Source organism: Schistocerca serialis, chromosome 2 (assembly GCF_023864345.2).
Source record: "Schistocerca serialis cubense isolate TAMUIC-IGC-003099 chromosome 2, iqSchSeri2.2, whole genome shotgun sequence".
Classification (NCBI taxonomy): domain Eukaryota; kingdom Metazoa; phylum Arthropoda; class Insecta; order Orthoptera; family Acrididae; genus Schistocerca; species Schistocerca serialis.
Genome location: NC_064639.1, coordinates 854,934,708 through 854,952,394, shown reverse-complemented (window position 1 = coordinate 854,952,394; position 17,687 = coordinate 854,934,708). Strand labels below are relative to the sequence as shown.

The window sequence follows — 17,687 nt, the reverse complement described above, 5'->3', positions numbered from 1 at the left end:
GTCACGGGATGGAGGCAGTCATACTTTGTCCTGGCCTCAGAATAAGAGAGGCGATCCAAAATTTTTAATTCTTGGATCTTGTTCTCCATCTGATACGCGGGGCAGTCTAAAGATCTAGGCAAGTGGATGCCAGGACAAGTGACGCACCGAGGTGGTGGGGTGCATGTATGTTCCTCATGAAGAGGACGTCCACAATCACCACAAAGGGGCTCAGCTTCACACCGTGACGACATGTGCCCAAAGCGCAAACACCGAAAGCAGCGCATAGGAGGCGGGACGTAAGGTCGCACATCGCACCGGTAGCACATCACCTTTACCTTCTCCGGGAGAACGTCCCCCTTGAAGGCGAGGATAAACGCCCCGGTGTCGATGCGACGGTCTTTGGGGCCGCGCTGGACTCGCCGGACGAAATGCACGCCTCAGCGCTCCAGGTTGGCCCTGAGCACCTCATCAGATTGCAGCAGGAGGTCCCGATGAAAAATATCCCCCTGCGTCCTACTCAGTGCCAGATGTGGGACAATGGACACTGGGATGTCCCGTAGTCGGTCGCATGCCTGGAGCGCCGCCGACTGAGTGGCGGAGGTGGTCTTTATAAGAACGGACCCCGAACGCATTTTACTGAGAGCCTCGATTTCCCCGAAGATGTCCTCGATGTGCTGGACAAAGAACATGGGCTTGGAGGTGGCGAACGTACCCCCATCGGTCCGAGAACAGACTAAATAGCGGGGGAAGTACTTCGCCCCAAGCCGGCGGGCCTGTCCTTCCTCCCAGGGAGTGGCCAAGGGGGAAGGGGCAGGAGAACCAGAACCAGAGACAGTACCTTTCTTTTTAAAAGACTCGGCCGCAGAGCGACCCGATACATGTTGACATTTCATCTGCGAAACGTCCACCCCGATACCACTCACTCTGACCAGGGGCTATCCCCACAGGTGCCACCCAGCCTCAGCAAGGGCCACCTGGCAGGATTACCATTGCCGGGAGTCCTGATGCCCCAAGGAGACGGGCATCTACTCCTTGGCCGACGTGGGGAGGGTGCAGCTCAGGTATCGGCAGTACGATCCCTGTGTTGTCAGGGGGCTACAACCTAGAGGGTACATGACGACCCCACCACAACGGGCTGGCTACCGTGCTGGATTTCGGGTGCCATGGAAAGTCCATCATGATCGTAGGTGCAGATGGGGATGCACTATGGGCGTAACTTGTGCAACGCATCAGGCGTTTAGGCCCAATTTGAGGAATAGCGGGTGTGGTTACAACGCCGTTACAATGCTGAGTGCCAAGGTCTTAGTGCACTGAGGACCAGTGAGATACCACGTAAGGCGTCCTTCCCCAAAAGGCTCGTACTTCCGTAGAATTTTGAAAAATGGAGGTCAAACCCCAAGGGGGACCATCACATGGAAGGCCGAAACGGTTGAAACTTCTTTTAGTCGCCTCTTACGACAGGCACAGGAATACCTCGGGCCTATTCTTACCCCGGACCCGCAGGGGGGGAGGAGGGGAAGCGCTCATTGCAGCCAACAAAAGTATTATCTCTAAGGAAGTCGAATTTAAGTCTCACTGTGAAGTTACTTGGACGTGTATAAAAGATCTAGGTGAAATCAAGTTAATTGTTCCATGTTTTTACCGACCATACGTAGCACATATACATGCTGGTGATACCATAGTAGTGGGTGGGAACTAACCTACCGATTGAAGACTGGGACGTTATGGATTCACTGCATATGGTATGAGCCGATAGTCTTGTGAAGTACTTTTGAACACCTTTTTCGAAAACTGCCTTGAGCAACTAGTGAGACAACACACACGCAATGTAAATATTTTAGACCTTGCAGCTACAAACAGCCCTGACCTTATCGACGGTATCAAAATAGGGACTAGTGATGATCTTAATATAGCGACCATGGCTACTGAAGTTAACGAATCAGTCAAGAAGGCTAGAAGGATATTTAGGGCTAGAAATAGCAGATAAGTATCTGGGCTTCTTCAGACGTTGGCACAACTGGGGCTGGAGTGATCATTTTTGATACACTTCATGTTGCGTGAAGTGTTTCAGCCAGTGCTAGTGGAGACAGTGAAATCGACACTGTCGATTACATGTTGACAGTATATTATACTTGGTGGGGGGGGGGGGGGGGCAGGCTTTTCAATGTGGTACATAAGTTGACAGCCCCATCGACTGAACTTGTTTAGATAATACATATACATCCACATTCCGAAAGCCACTGTCTGGTGCTTAGTAGATAGTACCTTGTACTACTACTAGTCACATCCTTCGCTTTTCCATTCGCCAAAAGAACTAGGGAAAACGTAATGCGTATATGCCTCAGTATGAGCCCAAATTACTCCTATCTTTGTGGCCCTTATGAGAAATGTGTTTGCGGCAGTATAATCGTTCTGAGTCTGTTTCAAATCAGGTTCTCTAAATTTTCTCAGTAGTGTTCCACAAAAAGTATATCACCTTGCTTCCAGGGATTCTCATTTGGGTTCTTAAAGCACTCCTTTATACTTGGGTGTTGATCGAATCTACCAGTAATAAATGTAGTAGCCCGGCTCTGAATTGCTTCGATGTTTTCCTTCAATCCGAACTGGTGGAAATCCCAAATACACTGTAGTATTTTACATTTAGAGCTAGCTACCACCCATCACAGCAACCACAAATTTTGTGAAAGCCATCTTGTATCCCCATACAGCCACTCAACGACACGCTCCCGTACTTCACACAGTCATTAGCAAACAGCCACAGATTACTGCTCATCCTGTCAAATCATTTCTGTGCACAGAGAATAATAGCGGTCCTATCTCCGTTCCCTGGAGCGTTCATGACGACACCCTTGTCTCTCACGAACATTGAGCGTCGAAGACAACATATTAGGCTCTATTACAAAGTAAGGCTGCTAGCCACAAACATATCTGTAAACCTGCTCCGTATGCTCGTATATTCTTTAGTCTTCTCGGAAGCCTAGGAATATGGAATTTGACTGTTGCCCTTCATCCATGGTCCGCAGGACACTATGTGGGAAAAGGGCAAACAGTTTCTCACGAGCGATGTTTTCTAAGTCCGTGCCGATTTGTGGAACAGATCAGGCCCGGATCAGCAACAGAAATAGATCACCAAGGTTATATGGAACTTGACACATTTCAACGCAAGTCAGGCAACGCATCGTTCACAGTAGTGTTGTCGACAAGCACACGACTAATCCCATCCATCACATATATTCACAATCACCTTGCAAGGTAAGTCTGTTGGTGTATAGTAAATCGCTCCACCCCACAGACCACTTTACGACTGCTAGCAATTTCTGAATAGAAGAGATTTATGCAGGCTACCAGTAACACAGTTAATGGTGAGAAGCGCAATAACTTTCCGGTCATTTATTAATTCACTGCCAACTGACTGCAGTATGGTTACACCGCCGTACAAAACAGTCAATTATAGACAGCAGGAAGGAACTACATTTACGAATCCAGCTGCAAGTACTTAAACTGAAAATAACCTCTACATAAACATGAAATCAGGTAATTTATTTTGTCTGCAAACGTAACAACTGGACAGAAAATACTGGGGAGATTTAGTCGGTCTAAACTGAAAAAACGACAGGCACTCGTGGTATGAGAAGTCGCCTTTCCGGAAGAACGCTACAACTGCCATACAGCATCACTAAGAATTAACAGTGTGGAACAGTGTGCAGAGATTTACATACTATCTGTCCGTATGTTTCTCGCATAATTATTATTAGTAATGCGTGTCTGTAAAGAAAAATGATAATAAAATAAGAGAAATCTGAGCTCGAACGGGAAGATTTAGGTGTTCCTTTTTCCCACGCGCCATCCGAGAGTGGAATGGTAGAGAAAGAGTATGAAAATGGTTCGATGAACTCTCTGCTAGACATCTAAGTGTGAATTGCAGAGTAACCATGTAGATGTGTCGATGTATTCCGAGTAATACAAATGTGGTATGTGGAAAAGAAATACCCCCGCCCCTGGGCGTGTTTGCTCACTGGTTGTCCAGTGATTCATAACGCGAGATATGGGAGCCTTTGTGAAACACCATGTGGTCGCTTACTGTAATGTAGTGGGGTAGAGAGAGCAGTGAATCGCCTGCTCACTCTTCTGTTTGCAGATATATGAAGGAGAGAAATGCATCACTACAACCCGACGACCAACCTTCCTCTCATGCACCTACTCTCTACCTCTAACGTGTCACACCCACAGAACACAGTTTACCCCTTAGTAGGTTCTACTGCACTTAGGTGAAGAATGCACACAGATTAATTTTTTAACCCAATAAGTTTTTTGTAGAAAATTTTATGTTGTTTAATTTTGTATTGGTAAACATTTTCCCTAGAAGTTTCGATTTTCGAGGTATTCAAGAAAAACATAAGTGACCCTTAAAGGACCCCTTGCAACACCTCACCGGTCAGAATTTTTAATGTGCTATTCATGAACTACTAATCACTGTACAAAAATCTGCGTGTACACGAATTTTCCCCCTACTTGACGTCTTTTGGTCTTCGTTGACTGGGCTGTTAGCACAGCTGAACAACTGTGGGACATGAACGGCATGCTGACAAAAAAAAAATAAGTTTTTCAAATTATCCAGTAACGACAAATGAATGCTGAGGAAGAGACGTTATCCTAAAGGGCAAAATTATCTTAGGCCTTTGTTGGTGAGTTCCGTTTACTCACGATCGAAATGTTATGCTGCATATGAATCTAGCCCTACATTAAAATCCTTTCGATTGCGATCCGTGTGGCACACACTGCAAACTTTATATTTTTGACATTATGTGTACTAAGCTTTTTGTCAGACGTGTATGACGTGGGCACAACAGACGCTTTGCAACATTTTTTCAGTTGAGGGGAGAAGAGAAAATATCACAAAGTGCGCAGGAATTTCTCTGCAAATGCAGGCTGTAGAGATCCCAGGACATACATCTGCACGAGACATACCAATTCCTTAACAAAATATCTGAAATACTTCTGTGGCAAATGAACAGACCTGACACAAAAGTATCATTTCAAAGTGGCTATAATACTTGTTTTAAACTACCATTGCTGTCTGCAATGTTTGGGGTGTGAATCATCAATTTTTGTTAACTCGTATCAAATTTACTGCAAGTTTTCAGTTCTACCAAAAGTACTCCATTTGAGGAAAACAGACTTTTTACAAAAAGGAAGAAACTAGTATTGTTAATAATAATCGATGAACTAACAGAACATAGGGCAACAAGATATCTACTCACTTTTCCAGCCGATCGCCTAGATCCTGTGTACAGTCTTCTTCGAGCCTTTCATATAAGTCGTCTTCCGTGATTCCTTTCTTGTAGCTCTTCCATATCAACTTACGAAGCCACCTGCAACAAGATAAGCGCATTTAAGAATAAATCATGTTTGGAGTCCATAATAGAATATATATTATGATTTGCAGCTGGTGCACTGATTTAAAATCTGAAACCAAGTCAGCTTGGTTCATGTGTTGTAGTTATTCTTTGGTTAGGACCTTAAATCAACTATTTCTTGGCACCAGACAAATGTACTTCACAGGCCGGCACGAACGAAAATGCAACATGCGATATCTCTCGCGCAGTTACCTTTTGTACGATTGAAACAAGCGTGTTTCAAAATTGTTTTCTGTTGTCAATTCAATTACTCGTGTCGGACTTATGCATAATGATTACGGTTGTATACTCGAGGCATAAATCTCCTCGGAGACTTAAGTATTTGAAGATATGCAAACATTGGTCAACAGGGAGATACGTACCGCTTTCATTAACCGTCCTTTCGTTAGCGTCCCGCACGCCTGAACTCATTAAGACTAATACGGACGTGTGATATATTGATGCCCTGAGATATTTCTAGATTTTTTTAAACTGTGAATGACGTGAGTGTGGGAGATGGAAGAGGAGCAGCATGGCGCACATTCTGCGATACATTACTTTTGGTGGCGTGTCTGCGAATTTGCGCAATAATGGTATTACCAGAAAACTGAAAGGAAATAATTTTACCTGCTGCTAGTGCGAAATGAGCGTTCCTACAGAACCAAGTGGATTGCCAACCTAGGAGCAGCCAGTGTGGCAGATTCACTGAAGCCAGCCGCGGAAGAGAGGTTTTCGGGGTAATAAAACAACCCACTGGTAGTCTGAAAGTGTTAGGAAGGAGACTTACCGTGCTGCTGTCTCCTTTAAGAATGAGCGTTTGCGTTTGAACCCGAGTTAATGACCACTTATTGTCGCAACAGCAACAGCAACCTTTCTACTGCGCAGTAGAACACCGGCGCAATTCGTTTTATTTCCTCCCGCGCTCATCGGATCTTTGTGCGTTTCTATCTTTTTAATATTTACAATGAAATGCGTGAAGAATATGTTATTTAGTTTCCACCACGATTCCAGCGTTTATAATTTCTTTCACTCGACCATCCGAAACAATGGATAGTGTATTGCTACTTCAAATGGTTCAAATGGCTCTGACCACTATGGGACTTAACTGCTGAGGTCATCAGTCCCCCTAGAACGTAAAACTACTCAAACCTAACTAACCTAAGGACATCACACACATCCATGCCCGAAGCAGAATTCGAACCTGCGTCCGTAGTAATTTTAGAGAACTACGATAAAAACTGAGATCAGGCCACCACCATCGTAAACTTGAGTAGGCATCATGCTAATAATTTAAGAGAAATTGGGGCACGTACACAGATGTAGATACATTTTCCCTCACTCCGTAAGCAGATGAAGTAAGACAGGACAGCGCTTAGAACCGCTAGGCCACACCGACCGTATTGCTACTCCCTTTCATTTTATAGCTCTTGAGTCTGTCTACGGTCATGATATCGCTGTCCAACACTGCAAGTAGAATAGAACCGACGCCATTTCATCTAAAGTATTTCTTTTTCCTATAATATGCGCCCTACCCTCATGAACCATGGACCTTGCCGTTGCTGGGGAGGCTTGCGTGCCTCAGCGATACAGATAGCCGTACCGTAGGTGCAACCACAACGGAGGGGTATCTGTTGAGAGGCCAGACAAACGTGCGGTTCCTGAAGAGGGGCAGCAGACTTTTCAGTAGTTGCAGGGACAACAGTCTGGATGATTGACTGATCTAGCCTTGCAACACTAACCAAAACGGCCTTGGTGTGCTGGTACTGTGAACGGCTGAAAGCAAAGGGAAGCTACAGCCGTAATTTTTCCCGAGGGCATGCAGCTTTACTGTATGGTTAAATGATGATGGCGTCCTCTTGGGTAAAATATTCCGGAGGTTAAATAGTCCCCCATTCGGATCTCCGGTCGGGGACTACTCAAGAGGACGTCGTTATCAGGAGAAAGAAAACTGGCGTTCTACGGATCGGAGAGTGGAATGTCAGATCCCTTAATCGGGCAGGTAGGTTAGAAAATTTAAAAACGAAAATGGATAGGTTGAAGTTAGATATAGTGGGAATTAATGAAGTTCGGTGGTAGGAGGAACAAGACTTCTGGTCAGTTGAATACAGGGTTATAAATACAAAATCAAATAGGGGTAATGCAGGAGTAGCTTTAATAATGAATATGAAAATAGGAATGCGGGTAACCTACTACAAACAGCATTATTATGGCCAAGATAGACACGAAGCCCATGCCTACTACAGTAGTACAAGTTTATATGCCAACTATCTCTGCAGATGATGAAGATATTGATGAAATGTATGATGAGATAAAAGAAATTATTCAGGTAGTAAAGGGAGCCGAAAATTTAATAGTCATTGGTGACTGGAATTCGAGAGTAGGAAAAGGAAGAGAAGGAAACATAGTGGGTGAATATGGATTGGGGGAGAGAAATGAAAGAGGAAGCCATCTGGTAGAATTTTGCACAGAGCATAACATAATCATACCTAACACTTGGTTCAAGAATCATAAAAGAAGGTTGTATACATGGAAGAATCCTGGAGATACTGATAGGTTTCAGATAGATTATATAATGGTAAGACAGATTTAGGAACCAGGTTTTAAATTGTAAGACATTTCCAGGGGCAGATGTGGACTCTGACCACAATCTATTGGTTATGAACTGTAGATTAAAACTCAAGAAACTGCAAAAAGTTGCGAATTTAAGGAGATGGGACCTGGATAAACTGACTAAACCAGAGGTTGTACAGAGTTTCAGGGAGAGCATAAGTGAACAATTGACAGAATGGGGGAAAGAAATACAGTAGAAGAAGAATGGGTGGCTTTGAGGGATGAAATAGTGAAGGCAGCAGAGGATCAAATAGGTAAAAAGACGAGGTCTAGTAGAAACCCTTTGGTAACAGAAGAAATGTTGAATTTAATTGATTAAAGGAGAAAATATAAAAACGCAGTAAATGAAGCAGGCAAAAGGGAATACAAACGTCTCAAAAATGAGATCGACAGGAAGTGCAAAATGGCTAAGCAGGGACGGCTGGAGGACAAATGTAAGGATGTAGAGGCTTATCTCACTAGGGGTACAATAGATACTGCCTACAGGAAAATTAAAGAGACCTTTGGAGATAAGAGAACCACTTGTATGAACATCAAGAGCTCAGATGGAAACCCAGTTCTAAGCAAAGATGGGAAAGCAGAAAGGTGGAAGGAGTATATAGAGGGTCTATACAAGGGCGATGTACTTGAGGACAATATTATGGAAATGGAAGAGGATGTAGATGAAGATGAAATGGGAGATACGATACTGCGTTAAGAGTTTGACAGAGCACTGAAAGACCTGAGTCGAAACAAGGCCCCGGGAGTAGACAACATACCATTTGAACTACTGACGGCCTTGGGAGAGTCAGTCCTGACAAAACTCTACCATCTGGTGAGCAAGATGTATGAGACAGGTGAAATACCCTCAGACTTCAATATAATAATTCCAATCCCAAAGAAAGCAGGTGTTGACAGATGCGAAAATTACCGAACTATCAGTTCAATATGTCACGGCTGCAAAATACTAACCCGAATTCTTTACTGGTGAATGGAAAAACTGGTAGAAGCGGACCTCGGGGAAGATCAGTTTGGATTCCGCAGAAATGTTGGAACACGTGAGGCAATACTGACCCTACGACTTATCTTAGAAAATAGATTAAGGAAAGGCAAACCTACATTTCTAGCATTTGTAGACTTAGAGAAAGCTTTTGACAATGTTGACTGGAATACTCTCTTTCAAATACTAAAGGTGGCAGGGATAAAATACAGGGAGCGAAAGGCTATTTGCAATTTGTACAGAAACCAGATGGCAGTTATAAGAGTCGAGGCCATGAAAGGGAAGCAGCGGTTGGGAAGGGAGTGAAACAGGGTTGTAGCCTGTCCCCGATGTTATTCAATCTGTATATTGAGCAAGCAGTAGAGGAAACAAAAGAAAAATTCGGAGTAGGTATTAAAGTCCATGGAGAAGAAACAAAAACGTTGAGGTTCGCCGATGACATTGTAACTCTGTTAGAGACTGCAAAGGACTTGGAAGAGCAGTTGAACGGAATGGATAGTGTCTTGAAAGGAGGATATAAGATGAACATCAACAAAAGCAAAACGAGGATAATGGAATGTAGTCAAATTAAATCGTGTGATGCTGAGGGAATTAGATTAGGAAATGAGACACTTAAAGTAGTAAAGGAGTTTTGGTATTTGGGAAGCAAAATAACTGATGATGGTCGAAGTAGAGAGGATATAAAATGTAGACTGGAAATGGCAAGGAAAGTGTTTCTGAAGAAGAGAAATTCGTTAACATCGAGTATAGATTTAAGTGTCAGGAAGTCGTTTCTCAAAGTATTTGTATGGAGTGTAGCCATGTATGGAAGTGAAACATGGACGATAAATAGTTTGGACAGGAAGAGAATAGAAGCTTTCGAAATGTGGTGCTACAGAAGAATGCTGAAGATTAGACGGGTAGATCATATAACTAATGAGGAGGTATTGAATAGAATTGGGAGAGGAGTTTGTGGCACAACCTCACAAGAAGAATGGACCGGTTGGTAGGACATGTTCTGAGGCATCAAGGTATTATCAATATAGTATAGGAGGGCAGCGTGGAGGGTAAAAATCGTAGAGGGAGACCAAGAGATGAATACACTAAGCAGATTCAAAAGGATGTAGGTTGCAGTAGGTACTGGGAGATGAAGAAGCTTGCACAGGATAGAGTAGCATGGAGAGCTGCATCAAACCAGTCTCAGGACTGAAGACAACAACAACAACAACAACAACAACAACAACATAATATGCGCTGGTGTTCTTTGGAGTAAATCATTTGACAACGGGGTGTTAATCAACATCAGTGGAAAGCTTGACAGGAAGTTGAACTTAAACTGAAAAATAAAGTACTCAAGACGGCGTATTACTGGCAAAAATATCCGTAACCTACAAATTGCAAAAGTAATGGAAATGCCGTGTGGCTGGCGCCTCCCACCAGGAAGATCGTTTGCCTGGCGCAAGTCTTTCCAGTTGACGCCACTTCGGCTGCTTTCGTGTCGATGGGGATGAAATGACAAGGACAACACCCAGTCCCTGAGCGGAGAAAATCTCCGACCCAGCCGGGAATCGAACCCTATCCGTTAGGCCTGACATTCCGTCGCGCTGACCACTAAGCTACCAGGGGCGGACATTGCAGACAGACAGCCCGTGGTAACTACGTAAGCACAATGATGCTCTCTGGAGGAGTGAGTTTCAAATGCACTTTGCCATCCTGAGGTAAGTTTTCCTCGCTTTACCTAAATCGCAGTGTGTGAATTGTGAGGTCGAATTTGTGGCTTACTCTGTGCCGAATAAGCTTGTCCTCCGTCTCCACTCACCTCTTAACTGTATGCAGGCCGGACCACTTGGATGTCATAACGGTAATGAATTATAAACAAATCTTCGTCGTGAAGATGTGTTAGTGAAAATCTTATGAAAATCCATACAGTAGTTCCTGAAATAAGCATTCCAATACATATAGAACATGGCGGGGTATTTTATAATACGCACTGAAGATAAATTCGGCATGAGAATGTCTGGACGGATGTGTCCGCTCAGACTTCACTCTGTACAACATTATCGACCACTTAACAAGACACCCATCTGTCAGAGTACTTCGGAATTATTTGTTCAGCGAATATTTGCCTAACGGAACACAATACGTAACGTTACAGTGAATGTTCACCAAAATCTGAAGAAAGAATCGGATGTGCCCCGAATGTAATACAGCCTCTAATTTTCTGAATATAAAAAAAAAATTATTAGACCATGATCACCACTATCAGATTGGTTGCTGACGGTACTGTTTACTGCAAGATAGTACCGTAATTACGCTATCTTAAAGAAATGCGAAAGGACTTACAAAATTTGGAGTTCATGTAATGAATGACAGCTCTGTAAATGTGAATAAATGAAAGATTACGCCTATAACGTGAAGTATCCGATCACAAGAATAGTGACTAACATCTTAATCACGTCACATTTAGAAGTAGCATTAAACGCGACTAACAGGTAAAACGCTATCAGGGAAGGCTGAAAGAACATTTGTGTGTGTTGGAAGTGATCTGGGGGAGTGTAGTGTACCTGCAAAGGTGATAAACAAGAAGCTAGCTCGACCTGTTCTAGCATATTGTTCGACTGCTTGGAATTGGTGTCAAGTTACTTTGACGACAAACATCGAATGAAGTGAGGCGCACACATTACTGCGTTAAAATTAAGTTGATGTAGTCCATAAGAACGCGTGATGGAGATGTTGGGAATACTTAAAAGGGAATCTTCGGAAGAAAACCTCCGTAGTTATCGCAGAATCCTGACTAGTAATTTTAAAGAACTCGAATTCGAGAAAAACTGAGATTTTTCCCTCACTCCGTAAGCCGATGAAGTATGACAGAAAAGTGCTAATAGTTATTCAACGTATCCTTTCTTACGCTGTGTACAATGTGTTGAGTATATACGTATATTTAATCTTCCTGGAGATGGATTGACGAACTGAGCATTTCCAGAGAACACCTTTCGTGAACGTATGTTTCACAAGTAAACAGTATACTCAGCAACAGATATTTATTTCAGTATCAATTGAAATTTTGCGTTAACTTGCATAGTATACGCTTGTTTCTGATGCATCCACTCTTCCAGTTATACAGCACACTATTAATCTGTAGAATAGTGCGCTAACGTCTTAACATGTATTAGGGAAAAATGTTACCAAGCACTATCTCATACTAATGCTACACTTTTTCGGATCTACGTTAGTTCAGCAGTTTCCAAATTTAAAAAGCGTGTACTTTTTCTTGGGGTTCTTTATTTTATTACTTTTATTGGATGATGAAGTATATTTTTGTTGATTTCATCTCATCAATAATTGTTTGGAAGCTGCTATGGTTTCGTGGAACCAAAATTTGAAATGTTGTGTTCCATTTATTTTAATGAACACAACTTTATGTATTCTGACTGTGATAACCACTACGATGTGTATGCAAAGAGAAACCAGGTAACTGAGTTCGGGTTCATTATCTCGTATGGCACAATTTGTCTACATTCCATTTGGAAGTTAGAAATAGTAAGGATGAGAACATGTGTGACGAAGTTACTCGGGATGAAATTTTGTAAAAACAGTCGCTGAATTTGTTAAAACTGAGCTCAACTGTGTTTTTTCATACTTTTAAAATTCCCTTGTTGGACAACATTTGCCGTGATCTGCTTGATCAGAAGGCAATTGTTCATCTTTGATGGAAGTCATTGGAAAATATAGGCCAGTTTCACGAGCCATTTTGTTCAGTAGCTGCTCAATTGCTTCAAGCTTTGTGGTGATAGGCATTCTGCACACTTCATGGTATTACGATGAATAATAAATGATCTGCTAGCAGGTACCTCGCGATAACTAATGTTGTACTAACAGTTGTAAGATTGTGCCTGTATCATATACAATTTATTTTTTAAAAAAAAGCACTCCGTCTTCAGGCCACGAGTGGCCTACCGGGACCATCAGATCGCCGTGTCATTTCAGCACAGGAAATTTTGACGTGTGAAGAATACACTTAAAGGCAGCAACAAACGTCGAATTTTACGTATTCTGTTTTTTCAATGGTGCGCACGTATACTATAGTTGCTGTATTTTCATAAAGTAGCCACAGATAACATACATTAACAAGAACATTGTTGTACTTAAAATTTCCATGTTTGTAACTAGCTTTGGGTATTTTACCTTTATGTTATGCAGATCCATTTGTATTTACAGAATTCTTGTCGCTAGCACTGAATCTCAAGCCATTTTCACAGTTCGCAATTACCAGGTACACAACACTTGCTTACCGAGTGAGGTGGCGCTGTGGCTAACACACTGGACTCGCATTCGGGATGACGACGGTTCAACCCCACGTCCGGCCATCCCGATTTAGGTTTTCCATGATTTCCCTAAATCACTCCAAGCAAATGCCGGGATGGTTCCTTTGAAAGGGTACGGCCGACTTCCTTCCCCGTCCTTCCCTAATCCGATGAGACCGATGACCTCGCTGTCTGGTCTCCTTCCCCAAACAACCCAACAACACTTGCTTCAGTGTGGCATTTACATCTTCCGAGCTATATTACAGAATAAGGAAACGAGTAGAAATAAAAGAATTATGGCGGAGGAACCAATCAGAAGGTCCTTGATTAACATTACTGTGTGGACTGGCATGTCCTACAGGCGGAGCAGCTAAGTATGTACATCTTAATCGCTTTATCATTCCACGTCTCGTATAATAGAGCAGATTCCATTACAAAGTCCAGTTATGGTTCTACCATTGTTCAAGTAACATAATTTTACACAAAAGCGCTTCCTCCACCCCACTCCACTCCTCTCTCCCCGCCCACCTCCCCAAAGAAACCAAGCTTTCCTGCTGAAAACAGTCTCCATCTTCCCCGATACAGTCTAACTAGTCGTTCATTGATTTGATTGTTGTTTGAATAAGGATCTGTAAGATTGTAGTGGAGTTTTGCGTACTGCTCCGAATCTGTATAAACTACGTGGATTGAAGCTTGGTTATAAATCTAAATTTGTCGAACTAATACGCCTTTCATACAGAATCCGGTGGGCGATAAGAGCGTACTGATACATAGACAGTACCTTCCTTTTTTGAGTAATTTAGATTTAAGTATATGCTAGTACTGAAAAGTAATATTTTACCTATATTTACCCCATTATAAATGTGTATTATCACCGCTATTCTCCAGTCATGTCGGAGTGTTTGCTGGGCGAGGGTCTTGCGCAAAGAAGAAAGATAGGTTCCGGAGGGTCCTCTTCCTCGCCCTCTTGAAACGCTAACTGTAATTGCGCCGCTTTGCTCCTATTGAACAGCTAGGCCTTTTCCAATACAAGGGGGTGATAACCGTCCGTTCCAGAACTCTGTGTCACTCAGTTACGGTGTAGTTTTACTATCTTTCTGCTTAAATGCAGCGTTTCCTTATCAGCTGCGGAGCGAGCTTGAGGGCGTATTACCTGAGCCAGCTGAATCGCAGACATCCGCCCTACAAGTCGGATGAAGCCGGGGCATTACAGCGACGTGACTCAGCAGTCCGTCTACATACCCTCAACTCCGCGCGAAATCTTTAAGAGTTTGCTGGCGCATATGGGTGACGGAAAGATTATTCTACCGACCATCACTAATCAACGAAGAAAGAATTTCGATGAACTCCACTATTCTGAGCTAGTCTGCATCCCTCATTCTAGTAGCCATGGAATTATTAATTTTATTCATGTATGTACTCATAACCTACAGGCAATCTATACCAGCCAGTCTTAAATTATTGATGAAGTTCGTTCCAGATATAGCAATCGATAAATACCGCAAAAATAGTGTCAAGTGCGGAAACTTAACGTTACATTAGCAATAATTACCCGTGAACTTCTTTTACGTGGTTTAATATTTGAAGGGCATCGAATCGCAAAGCATTGAGATTTTTTTTTTTTGTCCCTTTGCTGTCTACATGAATCGTCTGTCATTTCAGAAAAGTGACTACGAAGACAAATGCAATGTAACGGCATATGAGTAATGTTAGCGTAACAGTTTTGTCGTACCGGAAGCATATTTCTCTGAAGAACTTTCGAATCAGTTAACCAGAAACGAATGGTTTTCAAGAAACCACTCTGTAGAACATGTAAATTTTATTCCTCAGGACGCAGCGAGGATGATTTTATACTGGAATTAATCATTTGCTTCGACTAAGTTTAGTAAAATGTTTTCACATCTACATCATTCAAATGCCCAGAAATATATTTTATAAAGTAATCTGGTTTCGAGACAATGAAGTGTATATTATTGTGAAGGAGCAGGTTTCATTTACCAGTCAACTCGTCTTAAATTCTCAATTCAGTGGTTTCCTTAAGTAGCTTTGGAGGTTGTTTGTGCCTTTCTTCAAACATAGGATGGCAGATTCGTTCTCCTTTTCGATTAATACCAAATAAGAACTAAAACTGCTGATTCACCATTAGAAACGAATAAGTCTAGTAAAACTGCAGAGACGTACGCATAATACATAAGCTGTTAATTCAGTAGATTTTTACAGTAACTTCGAAATGCTTCCAAAGGTGCTTAAAATGTTGAAATTCATCACATTGGTAGTTTTGACTTTCAGATGAAGGTAAGGAACAGTGACGCAGATTTCCCATCAATTTGCGTTTCCACTGTTATATTTAATACGATTAAGAACAGACAGTTTACTATCAGCGACAAAATTTTGGCACTAGAACCACTGAGGGCTAAATACTAAACTTTAACAAAACTTCGCTGACTGACAATGCAGACACCGATATTTTTTGTGTGAAGGTTATAACAAAGCTTTACTTCTCATTCTAAGGTAACGATTTAAGTAAATTTCTAAGAATGAATTTCTCTTCGTACTTACATTTTTAAGCTACTCTGCGTAACAACTCATCAAAATGGAAGGGAAAACTTTGTCTTAGTAACGGTGTAACATTTTACAAATTTTTACGACACGTGCGGACGTTGCTTGTTCTACTGAATAACCATACGTTAACATGCAAATAACCTCTACTGAAAGCCATTGCACTAGACTAACGCTAAATGTATTTAGTGATAACCATGCCCTCTATGGAGCGATAAATTTTTAGAGTTCCGTAATATGTATTTCTTAATTATATAGAATTTCCCAACATCAAAGATTATAAAATTTAATTATTTTTGCATTACTGATACCCACTGTACGCGTGAGGAGAAGGAAATTAGTGTTTAACGTCCCATCGACAACAATGTCATCAGAGACGCAACACTCGCTCTGGTTAGGGAAGGATGAAGGAGGAAATCAGCCTTGCCCTTTCGGAGGAACCATCCTGACCTGAAGCAATTTAGGGAAATCACGGGAAACCTAACTCAGGATGGTCGAACGCGGGTTTGAAGCATCGTGCTAACCACCGCGCTACGCCTCTCGGTTTGTACGTGTGAGGGACGAATAATAGTATTAGTGGTGAATTTTGTATTATAGGGATTATGACATGGTTTAAGGCATACTTCTGTGTGTAACGTTACGTCTGCTAGTGGCTGAGACATCAGAGGCTATGAAGGCTCAGAACTTTCGAACTTGCACAAGTTCAACAAACCGAACTGTTTATGTGCACCCACGCAACAGCTGAGACGTAACGTCACACCGGTGTCTCAGACCACTATTAGAGCCGACTTGTGTTACGTAGGTTGCAGTGAGAAAGAGTTGATATTGTTTGCTTTATTCAGCAGTAATGGTCACACTGTGTGTAATTTCAATCCTTCTTTCCTGTTAAAGTTGTTTTCGTGCTTTTTGAATTTCTACAGTCTCTGTACATTCTACCACAGTAATGATTGGACCTCCATTAAAATAGTATCATAGAAACGAATTTGGTGTTTCGGTGAGCCCAGTACACGAGCTTCAACTTGTGATTTCTCCCTGTCCGTCGAATATTGCTCTTGTATCCTTTAAGCTGGGTGTTAGTACTTCCTTTTTTAGTTCCTCTGTACACTTGACCGGATGAGCAAGCGATTTTGTGTACTACTGTTGTGGTAAGCAGCGGGTATTGGTTTTCTGCAGTGTTAAATTATTCGCGCACATTTCTTGTTGATTTGAACGCTGTGGCAATACTATGTTGTCTTAGTACTCTGCTGATGCGATTTGTGACTGCTTTTCGTATGGAAAAAATTCCCTCCTTAGTCCATTTCAGTAGAAGGTCCATATCTTTTGACATATAGTGCCCTATTTATCTGTCAGAATAACCGTTTCTTCCGAAAGCAATTTTTAAATCGAGATCTTCCTCCAAGTATTGTGATTCACAAGGTCCGTAACACACGTCGGCGGCAAACCGCCATCTTATACAGCGGTCTGATGACATGTCACGGCCCGACCGTTACTTGGTATGCGTGTTAACAGTTCGGCTTTCTGAGCTTGTCAGAATCAAACTGCTATATGAGCCCATAGCCCCTGATAACATCATTAGGAGAATTAACATTAGGCTTAGGAATATGGTTTGGACCAGTGTTAAATGCTCATAAAACGAAATTTACGAAGGACAGAAGTACAGACCGTGAAAAACTGCATTGTACACTACATACGGCAGGCAGGCAGGCAGGCAGTAGTGTCAGATACCTTATATGAAATAGAAACTGAGCTAAGTATTCACTTGGAAAGTTGATCAGATTCATTAGACAATTCTGAGGATTATGTAAAGAGTTATCAGTCAGCGGAGGGAGGTGCTTCCAGCAAAGCTGAATGAACCTTTCCAACTGGGAGACACTTGTT

The 17,687-nt window shown here is 42.2% G+C and overlaps 1 protein-coding gene across 1 annotated transcript in view; it reads right to left on the bottom strand.

Moving 5' to 3' along the window:
* LOC126458155 (ATP-binding cassette sub-family C member 4-like) overlaps positions 1–17,687 on the bottom strand; it is a 215,910-nt gene that overhangs the window by 178,109 nt on the left and 20,114 nt on the right. The window contains exon 2 of the mRNA XM_050095017.1: positions 5,244–5,354. Coding sequence (XP_049950974.1) covers positions 5,244–5,354 — 111 coding nt within the window. The remainder of the gene's footprint in view (positions 1–5,243; positions 5,355–17,687) is intronic.